Below are 13981 nucleotides of genomic sequence, written 5' to 3'. Positions count from 1 at the left end.
AGGACACTCCCCCATCCCCTGAGCTGTGTCCCTGCAGTGTCCCCACCCAGCAGGACACTCCCCCATCCCCCAGGCAGCCCGTACCTGGGACAGGATGTTGGTGCACTGCTGCAGCAGTGACACGGGCGGGTTGCCGATGCTGGTGGCCAGCTGCACCCGCAGCAGCTGCTCCTTGAGCGTGCCGTTCTCCTGCAGGGCGTGGGCCAGGGCCACGGCTGCACACCAGTTGGACAGAGAGTCCGTGGAGAAGAGACCCCCGCAGAGCAGCTGACCCGCCGASACCGAGTTACCTGTAGCTGCCACAGAGGCCAAGAGGAACAAGGAGATTAAAGCGAGCCACACAATTGGCAAAATATTTGAGACAACACAGTTAAAMCCCAGAAAAATCAAACTAGTTCATTTTAGAATCAAACAAATGGAAGGCCAATCACCCTGCCTGGATCAGTGACTCCAACAGCAGGTCAATGGTTTTTCCTGAGACAGCAGCTGGCACACCAAATGGTGCCAGTTCAGAACTCATGCACAGATGGTGCCCTGGCCTACCGTCAATGGTGGATGGCAGCAGCGTTGAGACAATCTCTCCTTGTCCTTTTTGGTTTTTGTACAGAAAGCACTGGAAACAGTAGAGCACAGCACAGCGGAGCACGAAGGGCTGCCTCTCATTGACCATGGACATCAGCAGCACCACGATGGCAGGCCTGGGGAAAGGCAGCAAARCCTTCAGAGCTGAGCTGGCARTGCACACAACAGTACAGGCATCTTCTACAGGAAACATCTACCCACCACTACATCTGTTACTATTGAAACAATGGGATTAAAACCCAAGTTAAACCTTTGCAGTTATTTATACACAGAACAAGAGACTGATTATCCATCTCCCTCGCCTCCAAATCCTCCTCAGACTCCTCTGGCTGACAGTGGCAGCTCAGCCTGACCCAGGAATTTCTCACCCATTGCTCATTTGTTTTTCAGTGCCACTTAATATCAGTTCTAGGCCTCATCACTCTGCAAACACCTGACACCTTMATGCTGCATCCAATAAACCCCCCAGGAACTTCAAGCTGTTATTCCAGACCATAATTCCAAATGTGGAATTTTAAAAACCCTTTAGATTGCCCACACCAATACATTATCACCTCCAGAGTTAAAACACTTGTTTCTCTACCTTGGTGGATTAGAAGGTGCATTTACAGAGGCAAAGTAGTCTTGATTTGTCTGGCATCCTCGGATGACCTCTGACACAGTATTGATGGTCTAAGGAAAGGGCAGAAAGAGGAAAAAAAACATGTTTAAATGTGAGCCATAGCCAGCCACCTGGATCCCTCAAAATTATTCCAGATTACCCTGACAGTTCAGTATTGAGAAGCACATACAAAGTCTTAGAGACTTAAGTAAAACTGGTGTCCATGAAATCAAGGCATTTAACAGCTGTGAAAGGACAGAAAGCTCACACAGTCACCTCCAGCTTTGCTGTCTGTGCCAGTCACTTTTACTATGACAGCAAAATGACAGCTAAACTGGACRTTTTTAAAAAATGAAGAGGTGAAAYCTTTTRAAAAACTAAGAACTGGAAWAAAGGAACCAGTCCACACTCAATCCAACAGGTAGTTTTATCAAGGGAAAAAACCTTCATCCTAAAAAAAATCCCTCATCACTGCAAGCCTATCAGAGTATTTGTACTGTCTGAAAAAAAACAACAAACCCAGCCCCAAACCAGGAAAAACCATAAATCAATCCAGCTGCTCTGGGATATGCTGAAATCCAACAGAAAAAAAATAGGCCAATCCAAATTCAGTTTGCAGAATGCAATGTAAATGCCTCTTGCACTGGTGCTGCCCACACAGGAAGCTGGCAGCTCTGGCATGTGAAATKCTTGCTTGGCAAATATTCAGTGTGTGCAGCTGCTGGTTATCCCAAATCACCCCCATTTGGCTGCTCCCACCCCACAGCATTTGCCCTCTTACTTCAGTCAGGATGTCAGCAGGAACCCCGGTGGCCATGAGGATGGTGCAGAGCTGCTGTAACAATCCACAGTGGAACATGGCCTTCTGACAGCTGCTGGTGGCACCAGGAGGGTTGGTGGGGGACACCAGCACCCGCACCAGCTGGAGAGAAAGAAAAACTGCAGTGTCAACAGAGCCTGAGACCTTGGCAAAGCAAAAACTGACTGCAAGCTTAACTAGGACATCAGTGGAGACTGGAGACAAGGAACAGAATGTTTACCTCATTGTTACCTATGGCTGCTTGAATTTCAATTTCACACTGGGGATTCTTTACATGGAACACCCCTTCTTTACATGGACCACCCCTATTTATGTTTTTAGCTTAAATCATTAGTACATCTCAGGTGACACCAAATTATGCAATATGCCATCACAGATTGACCTGTGACAGGGCTCGTGCTTGAAGCAGCACAGCTCATGAGCATTGCTAGCTAATTCTGAAATGSATTTTACACTGACATGACACTTTGCACTGCACAAGAGCTCCAAACACCACTGTAAGCAGAGTTGGAAGCAGCGTTTTACCTGCAGCATCAGGTGAAGATTTGTTACTTTCTGTGCACTCCACCCACAATTGTCATCTCCAACCTCAAACCAAGGCTTCATTCGCTGAATGTATGAACCTTCCTTGAAGAAATTCTGATTGGAATTGTTATTCTTCAACAAGTTTTGCAAGAGGAGGAGACAATCTTCCACCACTATTCCTGGTGAGACAAAGTATCACACTGTGAATCAAAATAGGCCAAATGGAAACAAATTAGCTGGAGCACACACTGAGGATGTTCCAGRGGGAATAGAGCACACATTTCTGAGCTCTTCATTCTTAACACACAWTAGGCTTGGATCAAGAACTGTGAAMCCKGTGAAACCATAATTGTTCTTCTTCCACAAGTCCAAAGCAAATTCCATGGACAGCTCATATCAGTAAAGCAGGTAAATGGAAAGAAGCTCCAACAAAACCTCAYCATCCCTTTGTGTGCTGAAGTTCCAGAATCAGCTACACTGTCCCTATCAAAGGCACTCCAATGAAGTTCCTCCTGAACTGCATTATGATTCCAAGGCAGAAGCTCTTCCTGGCTTACACATYCATTCTCTTGAAACACTGCCTACCATCTTCAGCTCATTTCAAAGCTACTTTTTAGTTTTTGGATTACCCTCAAATAAAGAGTCCTCCTATCAGAGGAACAGATAGAGCRGGGGGAAGCAGAGAAGTCTTAGCACTTAGGAATTTATGTAACAAGTCTCCTAAAATTATTAACTKCCTAAAAATAGCAGCTTTAAATCAAAGGTTTGCTTAATATTTCCATGCCAACATACTGGGAATAATACAGCTGAGAGAAGCACTAACTGCTCCTGCAGCCCACAGAAAATTCATGGAACAGCAACCTGTAGTAAACTCAGCAAGTGTTGCTAGCTTAAAAAAAAAGAAAAAAAAAGCCTTTAAGTAGTGCATTGCTTTTGGCTCTCTTTTTAATTCTTTTCCCCTCCCAACAGGTAACAGACTTGTGGAGGAGTTGAGCAGCAATCTGAACCCGCAGTGTGACTGCAGGAGCTCTACAAGCTGTTCCTGCAGCACTCCAAGCATGCCAGGATCTCRTGGCAGGAATGCAGCAGCCTAACTGGGTGAGTGACAACTGCAGCACACAGCTGACACTGCATTCTGAACACACACACTCACAGCCTAAGTCAGGCAAGAACACACCAACCCAGTGACACAGGCTTAGGGTGACCTGATGTTTGAACTAAGTGTGCCACTTTCTCAAAAGACACAAACACAGCTRCCTGGTCCAGCTGGTGTTGCTTATTTTGCTTGTTATTATCTGCTTGGTTCCAACCAGTCTATAAATTTTGATTCAGATGTATAAATTTAGAGCACTGAGCGAGCTCCAACCATCCCCTAAGGAAAGCCTGGAAACACGAGCTCATAATTACAGAGGCACAAGGCTAAGTCTCAGATTAGACCGTACCTCCATCGCTGTTTCCTTCCTCTGTGATGATATCCAGAAGTCTCTCAAAGGCATTTTCAAAGGCAACAATCTTCTGGATGGCTGCATTACTTTTGGTCAACTGCTGTAATAGCAGGACTCCCTTGAAAAGTGGAAAACAGAAATCACACTTGAGTTTTAACAGAAACTTTAACAGCTTTGCACAAGTCCCAGCCCTTAGAAGGATGTTGAACCAGCAGCATAAAACTCAGCCAGGATCACAGGACACAACTGCATGCCCAGCACATCTGGGCACCCAGATGGGCACCAGGCAGTGGTTCTGTTCTCAATACACTCACACAGAACATGCCAAGGGGCCAAACAGAACTGCTGCACTTACATCATTTCGGATCACTTCCCTGGAGTCTGCTAGTAAATCCATCAGTCGGGAAACACCTGCAAGAAATAAGTGTTTCATGAAAAGATGCATTTTCATGCCTGAGGCCTCTAATGCATGTGCTCAAGAGTCCTCCAGGCCTCTGCCATGTCTGCTGAGCATCAAGCTCCAAATTTATCAGCAACAGATTCAAGCACTTACCCATGGGGCTGACCAGAATGATCTGCTGCACTTGAGGCCCTTGCTGCTTTAATAAAGATGTCAGCAGCTTCACTCCAGGCCAACGAACATGGAAATCAAATTCCTGCAAGGATGGAAAGGAGCAGGGTAAGTGAAGAACTCCTCACTGTACTTAGATACACTGATGGTTGTTTAATACTGCTCAAAGCATGACATGGCTGTCAGATGGGAAAGTAAAGTATAATGGTTTTTACTGAAGTTGGGCTACAAAGAAAAAGAAAAAAWGAATAGAGATTTGTATTGTTCTCTCTCTCAAGCACAGTCATATTCCTAGTTGGGAAGAAAATTTTTAAGAACTGTAAGTAAAAAGGCAGCCCATGAGGATGAAACCATTGGAATATGAGTTAAATACCATGCTGCTGGACAGCAACACATTTCCATTTGAACTGCATCTCAGATGTGACTGTCACATGATGATTTAGTGATCAGCTGAGAAACAGCTCTTGCCCAAGGGACAAACAGGGCTGTTTGGGGAGCAATGATTTCTACTGTTTCCAATATAGTAACCCTTTCTCAAGTAACAGGTGAGAGCAGGTAGCCACATGCTGCACCAGGGGAATTATGGATTAAATATTGGGGGAAATTTCTGCACTCAAAAGGGGGTCAGGCATTCTGTAGAGTGCCCAGGGCCGTGGTGCAGGTGCTCAGCAAACACCAGCATGTGGACAAAAGCAGGGCTCTCTCCCTTCATAAATCCCACTCATCTCTCAGCAGCCTAAATATGCCCCAGTTACTCACCTCCACCAGAGTCAACAGCAGAGTGACATTTTCTTGCTGTTTAATGAAAATCTCTGTGAACTGACTCCCCAAATCATCAACTTGTTTTGCTGAGTTTTCTTCTGTAACAGTAAAATCAACATATTACAACATAATTGGAACAGCTTCAGCAGCCGTGAATTTTATTCTTACTAAATGAAGGCCATGGGTAACCAAAAGGTTTTGAGTCACTGCTATAAATGTTACGTGAATTATTTTCAAAACAAACACCAAAACAAGCTTTTAACCAAACAGAAATCTGCATTATTTTAAATGTAACTTGTGAATCTCAGCTACTACATCCTCACATAGTTCCACTGATCTCTCATAATTACACTACACTGATGGGAATACAGAAAGTACAGTTCACACCAAGATCTTGAAGCRTAAGRAATATAAATCACCTAAAGCTRAAGGGCCCAAACATYTTAATTATTCCATTTGGTTTAGCAYTAGGAAAGACCTACACATCAGGAAGGGAGAAGTGTCACATTGATAAGCACCAAAAGCTGTCAGTGTTGGAATCTGAATTGATTTCAAATGTGCCACACTGAGTGCCATTCCATTCCATTCCATTCTTCACTCTCCAGTAACACAGAACTGGGCTAGCACAGGAATTGCCTTACACAGTTATTTCATGCATCACTGTTGCATGAGCAAACAACAAATGCAAAACCCCACGTGAGCAGCATCTCTGCACCACTGCTATTTTTCTAGGCTGAGTGACAATTTACATAACTGCTCCACAAAACAATGGCATGYAGGTACTACAGGATGACATAATTAAGCCATGTCAGCTGAAAAACTGAGGAAGAGCAATTTTAATCCAAAGGGAAAGCGTTTTTTAAAATAGAAATAAATAGAAAATAAGCAGTAAAGCAAATTTATTTCAGACCAAATCCAAAAGTRTTTGGATTTTTTCCTACTTGAACTCCAGGATTTATACCAGGAAACACTAACCAAGCACTGACAACTGAGCAGCWACCAAAAGGGTCAAAGACCACACATGATCTGCACACTCTGCACCTTCTGAGCTATGGCAAAACAGAGAAATCAAAACACTACTGGAAGAGTCTGCTGCCAAGAACACAATTCTAATTCAACTAACCTAATTCAAACTGTTGTTGATGGCAACTCACTACAGGGTATCACTTTTTAAGGTGCACTTGTGGAAGATTTGCAGTGCAGCCTCCCAGACACCCCTTGAAGCAGGCACAGCAGTGCCCAGCTTCCAAAAGGGACAAAGAAACAGCAACACTCTGCTCTAAATTTACAGCAGCAGAAATGGTGAACAATTACAAAAAATGTTAAAGGGGAAGACACAGCACAAAGTGCAAAAAGAGCTGTAGCCCAGGCACATAGCAGCCAGCAGGACATATGTCCAGTAGTGACCTCTCTGAAATGAGTGTCTTAGCAGGTCTGGGCCATTGCTGAATGGACATTTATTCATTTACACAAACAATGATGAAAACTCCAGAGTTTCAGCTTCTGCACCTGCTSCTCTAGAGTAAGAGCTAACTCAGCTGGGACTCCATCATACTGCAAGCCAAGGGGAGAGAGTCCCAAAACCCCTAAATATTCTACTTGCAAAACTAACTCCAAATATTTCACTTGGACTTGTCCAGGAGCTGTGAGTGAACATCTTGTCCTTGTCCAGGAGCTGTGAGTGAACATCTTGTCCTTGTCCCAGCCTCAGCTGCAGTTAGCAAGTGTTTGAACTCTTGATCCCAAATGCTGCCCTTGCATGAGCTCCCAGTGCTAAGGCAAAACTTGAGCAGGACACACAACCTGCACAGCCTCTCTTGGGCTGTAGTTSATTTTTGTTACTCTAGCTCAGTATCCTTCTATGAAAGGGCCAAATCACTTTTCTTCTTTTCAAGAATTTCTTCTACTATGCTTAACAAAARACTCAACAGGCAAAGGAAACTCTCTTGTCCACTTACACCAGAAATCCTGCAACCAGCCTTCTACCCATAATTGTTCCTTAAATCCACACATTGCCAGGGTTATCTCAAACCAAGCCAATAGCTTCCATCTAGTGAGATCAGCTCTTAGCAATTCACCAGCAAGCAGCACTGCAAACCAGGATTATTTTTAAAATAAGCAGATGTGCATTTTGATAAAATCAAAAGGAGAACATGCAAAGCATTAGTGGTAACCTAAGGTGGAGGTGAAGGCTGCATTTTACCATGCATTGCTTAAAAGAGACACTGTGAAGGATGCTCATSTGCATCAAGAATTGACCATCACTGCAGTCTCTGGAGATCTGCTGGCATTCAACATGCCGAGTCACAGGAGAAATCAAATTGGGAACACACGTGAGCTCCAAAGAACAAATACAGAGCAGAAGGCAAAAGGCTTTCCCTGAGCTCCAGTGCTCGTTTTACAGTGTCCTTTTTAAATGGCAGCAAGTGTTACTGGCAGGATAGCAACTAGGGCTAAAACAAAGTGCCATRTTTATACAAATAAAGGGGTTTTTACCTTCAGAGTCATCTGTCAGTGCAGACAAAATAAAAAGAAACAAGAGACAGGTTTACAAGTTGAACAGCACAACCAATGACAGCACAAGCTCAGGTTTCCAAAGCAGCCATCCCAGCTTCCTGCAGCAGCTGGAGTATTCCAGCAAATCCTGATCCTAATCCTAACCCCTAGAGCCCTGCTCATCTCTCCCACAAACTCCAACTTGGCTCTTTGGAAAAACCTGCCAGTGTCATCAAGGCCTTTCCCACAAACTGGAATTCAGCAGCACTGTCAAACTCTGATCTTGTCCTAAACCTTTGTGATCAGGGGGAACTGGAAGAACATGGAAAAGCAAGTCAAGGAAACCAAGCACAACTTGAGATATGGGTTAGAATAATATTCATTGGCCTTGGAGACTGCTTTAATGGCCTTCAAAAATCACACAGGTTTGAGGGGCACGGATTTTCACAGCCCAGCTGTACAAGCAAGGACAAGCTGAATCTTTCTAAACCTCTTTCTCCACTGCCATAGCAGGGTTGAACAAGGTTTTCACACTCATATGTGGCACTTTATATCCTATCTCAGCATCTTCGTTAAATCATGAGACAGCAGTGTCCCATTTGACAGTAACAGCCAAAACTATCCTTTCCCAACAGCAAAGAAGGGCTTGATTCTTGACTTAAAAACAAAAAAGTCTGCCATTCCAATCTGGCTGCTCAGAACATAGTTTTTCACAGAGCATAGTTTTTAAAATTAATAAGCAAGAGATCCAGTGTTACTTTAATGCAAGTTGCATAGAAGATTTTTAGCATTGTCTTAAAAGCTCCACAAGAACACAGCAAGTCTAAGGAAGCATCAGCACATCACAGTATTACAGCTGATAATTGSAACAACCCCACAGTTAATAGAACTATTACTACCAAGTGCTTACCTTGCTCCTCCTCTTCTAGGTCATTCGATATTACATTGTAGAGTGTGTCCAAAGCATAGCCAATTATTTCAGAATCTGAACTGCAAATGAAAGAACCACTTTTCTTTAATGACTTATTTCCAGCTTCTGTTAACAACATTGCTCTTCTGCCCAGGCAGTTCCCTTTRCAGCATTAGGCCAAGGAAGAAGCACAGATTTATTGCAGCACTACAYAACCCCAAGCTGGCTGGTCCCTAAACAGAGTCAAGCTCCTTTTCCCAGTTCCATTTCCTCAGGTGAGCCTCAGGAAGTCTGGTGACACCAGGATGCCTCACTGTAGGTGTGCCTAATTTTTGAGTCACTCCCTCCAACCTGCTCCTGTACCAAGGAGAAAGCTCTGGGAATGCTTCAGACTTGCCAGAAAGTCACCCAAGGAAKCTGCAGCCAAACTTCAGCACCTCCTCAGCTGGGACCCACGTGCTGTGCTGTCAGACAGAAGCAGAGGCAAATCTTGGAGCTCCATGGAATGCAGGAACAGCTCTGCAGTTGGGACTCTACCTGCTGGGATTTACCTGCTACACTGTCAGACAGAAGCAGAGGCAAACCTTGGAGCTCCATGGAATGCAGGAACAGCTCTGCAGTTGGGACTCTACCTGCTGGGACCCACGTGCTGTGCTGTCAGACAGAAGCAGAGGCAAACCTTGGAGCTCCATGGAATGCAGGAGCAGCTCTGCAGTCTCACAAACAGGCAGCTCCGTGTCACCAAAGCTCATTAATGAAGGGTTTTCAATTCCAACATCCCCAGGAAGCTGCAGGGAAGCCTCACTAGCCCCAAAGCATTGGTTCATCTGCTCACACAGACTTTTCTCTTAAGCCCTGCTTCAGGAAGGACCTGTCCCCTCTGCATTTCCGAGACTGAACTGTCTGTAAACCCTATGCTACAATCAAGACACAGCTCCAGTTTATGAGCAAAAATATAGCCATTTCTGCTATTTGCTTTGTTGTTCCTAAATAAAAATCAAATGAAAGCACTGTTGGTAAAAGAAAAGGAAAAGAAAAAACCTAAAATCACAGGGAGGATGTCTCCCTGTGCAGGACACGTCACAGCATTTTCATGACTCTGACAAGCATCTGAAAAGAAAACTGTCAAAACAAGATCTCTTACTCCAACTCCTAAATATTTACTCTCACTGATATCCCAGGTGCTCCAAGTAAGGCTTCCACACCAAGGATCAATTTGCATTTCAAGAGGCTGCTAGGCCAGTTCAGAGTGAGGCCTCAAGAGCCACCTAACCTTTCAGTCCATGCAAACAGCCTCACCTAGCAGATATGATCACATCTCCAGCCTACTGCCATTTTAGTTCAACACACTACTACAAAGCCTGTGCTTTCATTTCCATAGAAATGAAACAATTGCACATCTAAAAACACACTGAAATTATCTCCTGGAAATTTGGAAACCAAGGCTGCAGCTTGGCAGGTTTTTAAACTTCACTTGTTAGGGAAGTAACAGCAGCTACAAAAGAATAAGCAAATTTAATGTAGATGTGATTAAAAGTGGGCCTTGTTTCTCCGGTTGAAAGATAACACATCACAAAAGGAGGAGAGCAGCATCCCACCTCTGCTGCTCACTGCCCTGTTGGGCACAGATCACACCTCATGGATTCTTCTCAGCCTGAAGCTGTCCAGTTTTTGCTCCAGAGTAAAAACAAGAAATAAGACTTCTCAAGCAGCCTTTGTGCAGTACAAGAATCCAGCACAAGGGTGATTTTACAGGACATTCCAATGAGAGTCCACAAACAACAGCAGAGCAGAACCACGTGGAAGTCAAGGCACCTGTGCATGGACTGTCTTGCACATGCATAMCTGAGGTTTGTGCCTTAGGAAAAAAAAATAATTCTTAGGTCCACATATTAGGATATAAACTCTTTTAATTATCACACTGAAACTCAGAAACCTCATAAYGTACGTGGTAACAAAGCAGTTAAGGATCAAGTTGACTTCTCACTCCAGTGCCTTCTCTCCCACCAACAGTTAAGTGGTATTGGTCCATTCTGCAGTCAAATGCCAAATTTTTTTTTTCAAAATAATCCCTGGTGGGATGTAGCAACATCTCGAGTCAGTGGAAGCCCTCTACCAGATCATTACTTCATATTACAAAATAAACATATGGCACACGGACTCTGTAGTTTGTGTAAGTCTGGAACGTGTAAAAGCTGACTCAGGTTCCAGGATGCCTGATTCACAGAGCTGGAATACTTAGGTTAAAGAAGTCAGTTTTCTATAGAACAARCTTTAAGCACTWGAGCAGGAGACAGAGCTTCAGGCARCCTACAGGTAAACTGTTTAAAAAGCAGAATGATGTCTTCCACCTAAGAAGTGGCATGTTGCTGTTTCAGGGTAAAGGCTGTAACTCATTCAAAGAAGAGCCCAGGATCCAAGGAGCTGAGAACTGGACACAAGCAGCATTTACATCTTCCTAATCAAACAAAACCTGCTGTCACCTTAAATGTCACATCAGCACAGCCAATGGGCCACAAGGCAGCACATCTGCATGATTTACATCAATACAGTGACATGTGAGAAGACAACATGAGAGTCAGTCATTGACTTCTCTTCCTAAGCAGTGCCAAAAAAGAAGGTGGAATAGAGCACTTCCCACTTTTGCAGAAAGTTTCAGGGCACCTCAGGTGGACACGAGAAAGGTSCAAAGATCAGACCTGTGGGCACAGCCTGAAAAAGCAGCAGATCTCTATGGCAGCAGCAGCCTCCCAGATCAGCAGAGCCATCCCACTGGGCTTTGGGGACAGCTGAGCCTGTGCCTCCCTTATCAAACACTTGAGCACTTGAGCTGCCTTTGATTTCCATTAAAGTCCCAAAGGCTCATCTCCACAATCACCAAACAGTGACACAAACTGCAGAACATCTCACACCTGCACCAGTCAAACACAGCGACTRCAGCTGATGTGCTGGCCCACCAAACATGCAATAGCAAATGCTTCTATCAATATCTTAACAAAGACAGCATTTCTTCAGCTGAAAACCCACAMAGCCCCACATGGTTTGTCTTCTTTTTTCACCTGCAGCCAGAGTCACACAAGACATGCATAGAACCCCAGCATACACAAATTCCAAAGGATCAGCTGGAGCCCAAAAAGCACTGAAAAGCCCCAAGTCCTGCCCTGAAGGGTTCAGGTTGCATTCTCAACCTGAGCAGCAGAGCCCCGCCTCCCTTCTCAAAGTTCAAATCTGCCCTTAGAGCAGATAAGTGGATGAAAGTAGGCTCCTTAACCTYGTTTTTTAAAGGGCTTCCCCTACACATCTGGGACAGTTACTCCTGTAACCTTCCCTTTCACTGTTTGCACCAGGTCAGACAGGCAGTTTGAACTCCCCAGCTCACAAAATAGGAATAACATGGATTTGCCTAGACAGCAGCCTCACAGCTTCCCAGCTGGCATAACTGGCCAGGCAAGAAAGGCCTCCCCAGCAGCCAGGCTTGAGCACCCAAGGGCTCCGTGTCCCATATCCATAACTGGAGCAGGGGCCTCCTTCCAGACACTGAACTGCAGCTTTCCCAATTCTCCTTAATACTGACAGCAAAGGACATGCTYCTGCTTCCAGTGCATGCACATCTGCTATTCCAGCCTGAGGACTGTTCCAAATCACCAGCTCCATGTTCAAACCCAGACTATCCCTACACATCTTCCTAGGAAATASCAAGGAGGTACAGTATTTGAGGCTTAAATCCAAGCACTGCAAACAGGTTCCACATTCCAACATGTGGACACTATCAGGTACAGCAGTGATTCAGAGATGAATAACAAAGACATTCCAAACACAGGATTGCACAATTGTTACATTCTAGTCCACACAGAGCACTCAGACTCTGTACCATCTGTCTCAGCAGCAGCCTCAGAGTCCTGCTCTCCTGTTCACCTGAACCCTTCCACGCCAATGCCAGTTACTCCACATGGCAGAATTATTCTACCAACTCATTTTTAACACACATCAGCAAAGATACACATCTGCTGTCTTCATTCTTTTCCTCCCAATTGTGTCTAGCTCACCTTTTGCCTAATAACAGTTTGATTTGGGTTATTTCAAACCCTRTATTTAGTTAACATGATCAGTCGGGACTCACCTTCCTACAGCACTGGAAAAATGCCCCTGAGAAGCATTAAGACACACGTTGGTAGTACATTCACTCTAGATCTTGTCTTTCTGCCCCTCACGCTGGTTCCTTGAATTCTGTTCTTTTCACCTCTGAATMGGCTCTGATGCAGTTTATCAGCACAAAAAGCCAAGGAGGCAGAGGAGATCCCATAAACCCAGCTGCCCTCGCAGCTTCTCAGTGCAGGGCAGCAGGTCTGTGTTCCAGCACARGAAAAGGGTGGGGCAGCAGCCCAGAGTGGCTGCAGGATGCTTACCGGTCTGTCTGGAGAACGTGGATCAGGTGTTCCATGGCCTGGATGCCGACCTCCAGCCGGTATTTCTGTYAGCAGGAGAGACAACTCGTTCATGGTGGAGCCCAAGCAACAAAGAAAGCCTTTTCAGCAGTACCTGACAAAGCTACTGGAAATTGATGCCGCCACTCAAGAAGTTGGCTACTCACCTTGGATAAGGACTTGAGAGCGCGCACAGCATCCCTCCGGTCATCCAGCAACGTGGAGGAGGCCACTCGGTCACACARCTTCTGGATCTGGAAGGGTACACAACACACGGGCTAAGCCAGCACCGACACACGGTGTACGGTGAGGAGCAGCAGGGGAGAGCTGCTCCGTGCCCGTTCCAGCCAGCGGCTCCCGTTCCCGAGCAGGAGCGGCCACCGGCCGGGCCTGTCAGAGCCACCGGCACAGGCGGTGCCGCCAGCGCGGCCCCGGGCGGGGCTGTCCCGGTCCCCCGGCCGTGCCCCGGCCCCGCCGCGTCCCCGCTCACCGTGTCTGCCCCCGAGGGCTGCGGCCCGGCGCTGGGGCCGCCCATGACGCCCCGCAAGAAGTTCATGGCGGCTCGGCCCGGCCGGCCCCGCCGCTGCCGCTCCCCCCGCGGAAGCGCCCGGCGCGCCTGCGCTGCCACGTGGCGCCGCCGCGGCCGCGGGCGGGGCTCCGGAGCCGCACGGGCACACCGCCCGCAATGATGCCAGCCAGGAGTGCCCTCCCGATAGCGCTCGGGATCGCATCGCTGCCTGCACTGCTCGGGAGGAGAAACCACCCCGAACAGGTGTGACAGGCAGGCCAAGGGCTGGCGACATGAACCTGCATGAAAAGTAAAACCAGCACACCCCTGGAACACA

At 46.1% G+C, this 13981-nt stretch overlaps 1 protein-coding gene across 4 annotated transcripts in view; it reads right to left on the bottom strand.

The window, feature by feature from the left end:
* USO1 (USO1 vesicle transport factor) overlaps window positions 1-13747 on the bottom strand; it is a 25146-nt gene extending 11399 nt beyond the window's left edge. For 2 of the 4 annotated variants that reach the window (XM_057381836.1, XM_057381838.1), the window contains exons 1-13: window positions 13627-13747; window positions 13304-13390; window positions 13119-13183; window positions 8713-8792; window positions 5304-5404; window positions 4527-4629; window positions 4329-4384; window positions 3971-4091; window positions 2529-2707; window positions 1965-2105; window positions 1166-1254; window positions 544-698; window positions 85-296 (exon numbers count right to left, since the gene is read on the bottom strand). In XM_057381836.1, coding sequence (XP_057237819.1) covers window positions 85-296; window positions 544-698; window positions 1166-1254; window positions 1965-2105; window positions 2529-2707; window positions 3971-4091; window positions 4329-4384; window positions 4527-4629; window positions 5304-5404; window positions 8713-8792; window positions 13119-13183; window positions 13304-13390; window positions 13627-13692 — 1455 coding nt within the window. In that variant the 5' untranslated portion in view covers window positions 13693-13747. The remainder of the gene's footprint in view (window positions 1-84; window positions 297-543; window positions 699-1165; window positions 1255-1964; window positions 2106-2528; window positions 2708-3970; window positions 4092-4328; window positions 4385-4526; window positions 4630-5303; window positions 5405-8712; window positions 8793-13118; window positions 13184-13303; window positions 13391-13626) is intronic. The other 2 variants (XM_057381837.1, XM_057381839.1) reach the window with 1 other exon arrangement.
* Window positions 13748-13981: the final 234 nt, after the last annotated feature.

The sequence above is a fragment of the Malurus melanocephalus genome, unplaced genomic scaffold (genome assembly GCF_030028575.1).
Source record: "Malurus melanocephalus ecotype Western Australia unplaced genomic scaffold, MMel_1.1 scaffold_533, whole genome shotgun sequence".
Lineage (NCBI taxonomy): Eukaryota > Metazoa > Chordata > Aves > Passeriformes > Maluridae > Malurus > Malurus melanocephalus.
Note: the sequence above shows the minus strand (reverse complement) of the source record. Positions and strands in the feature narration are given on the sequence as shown.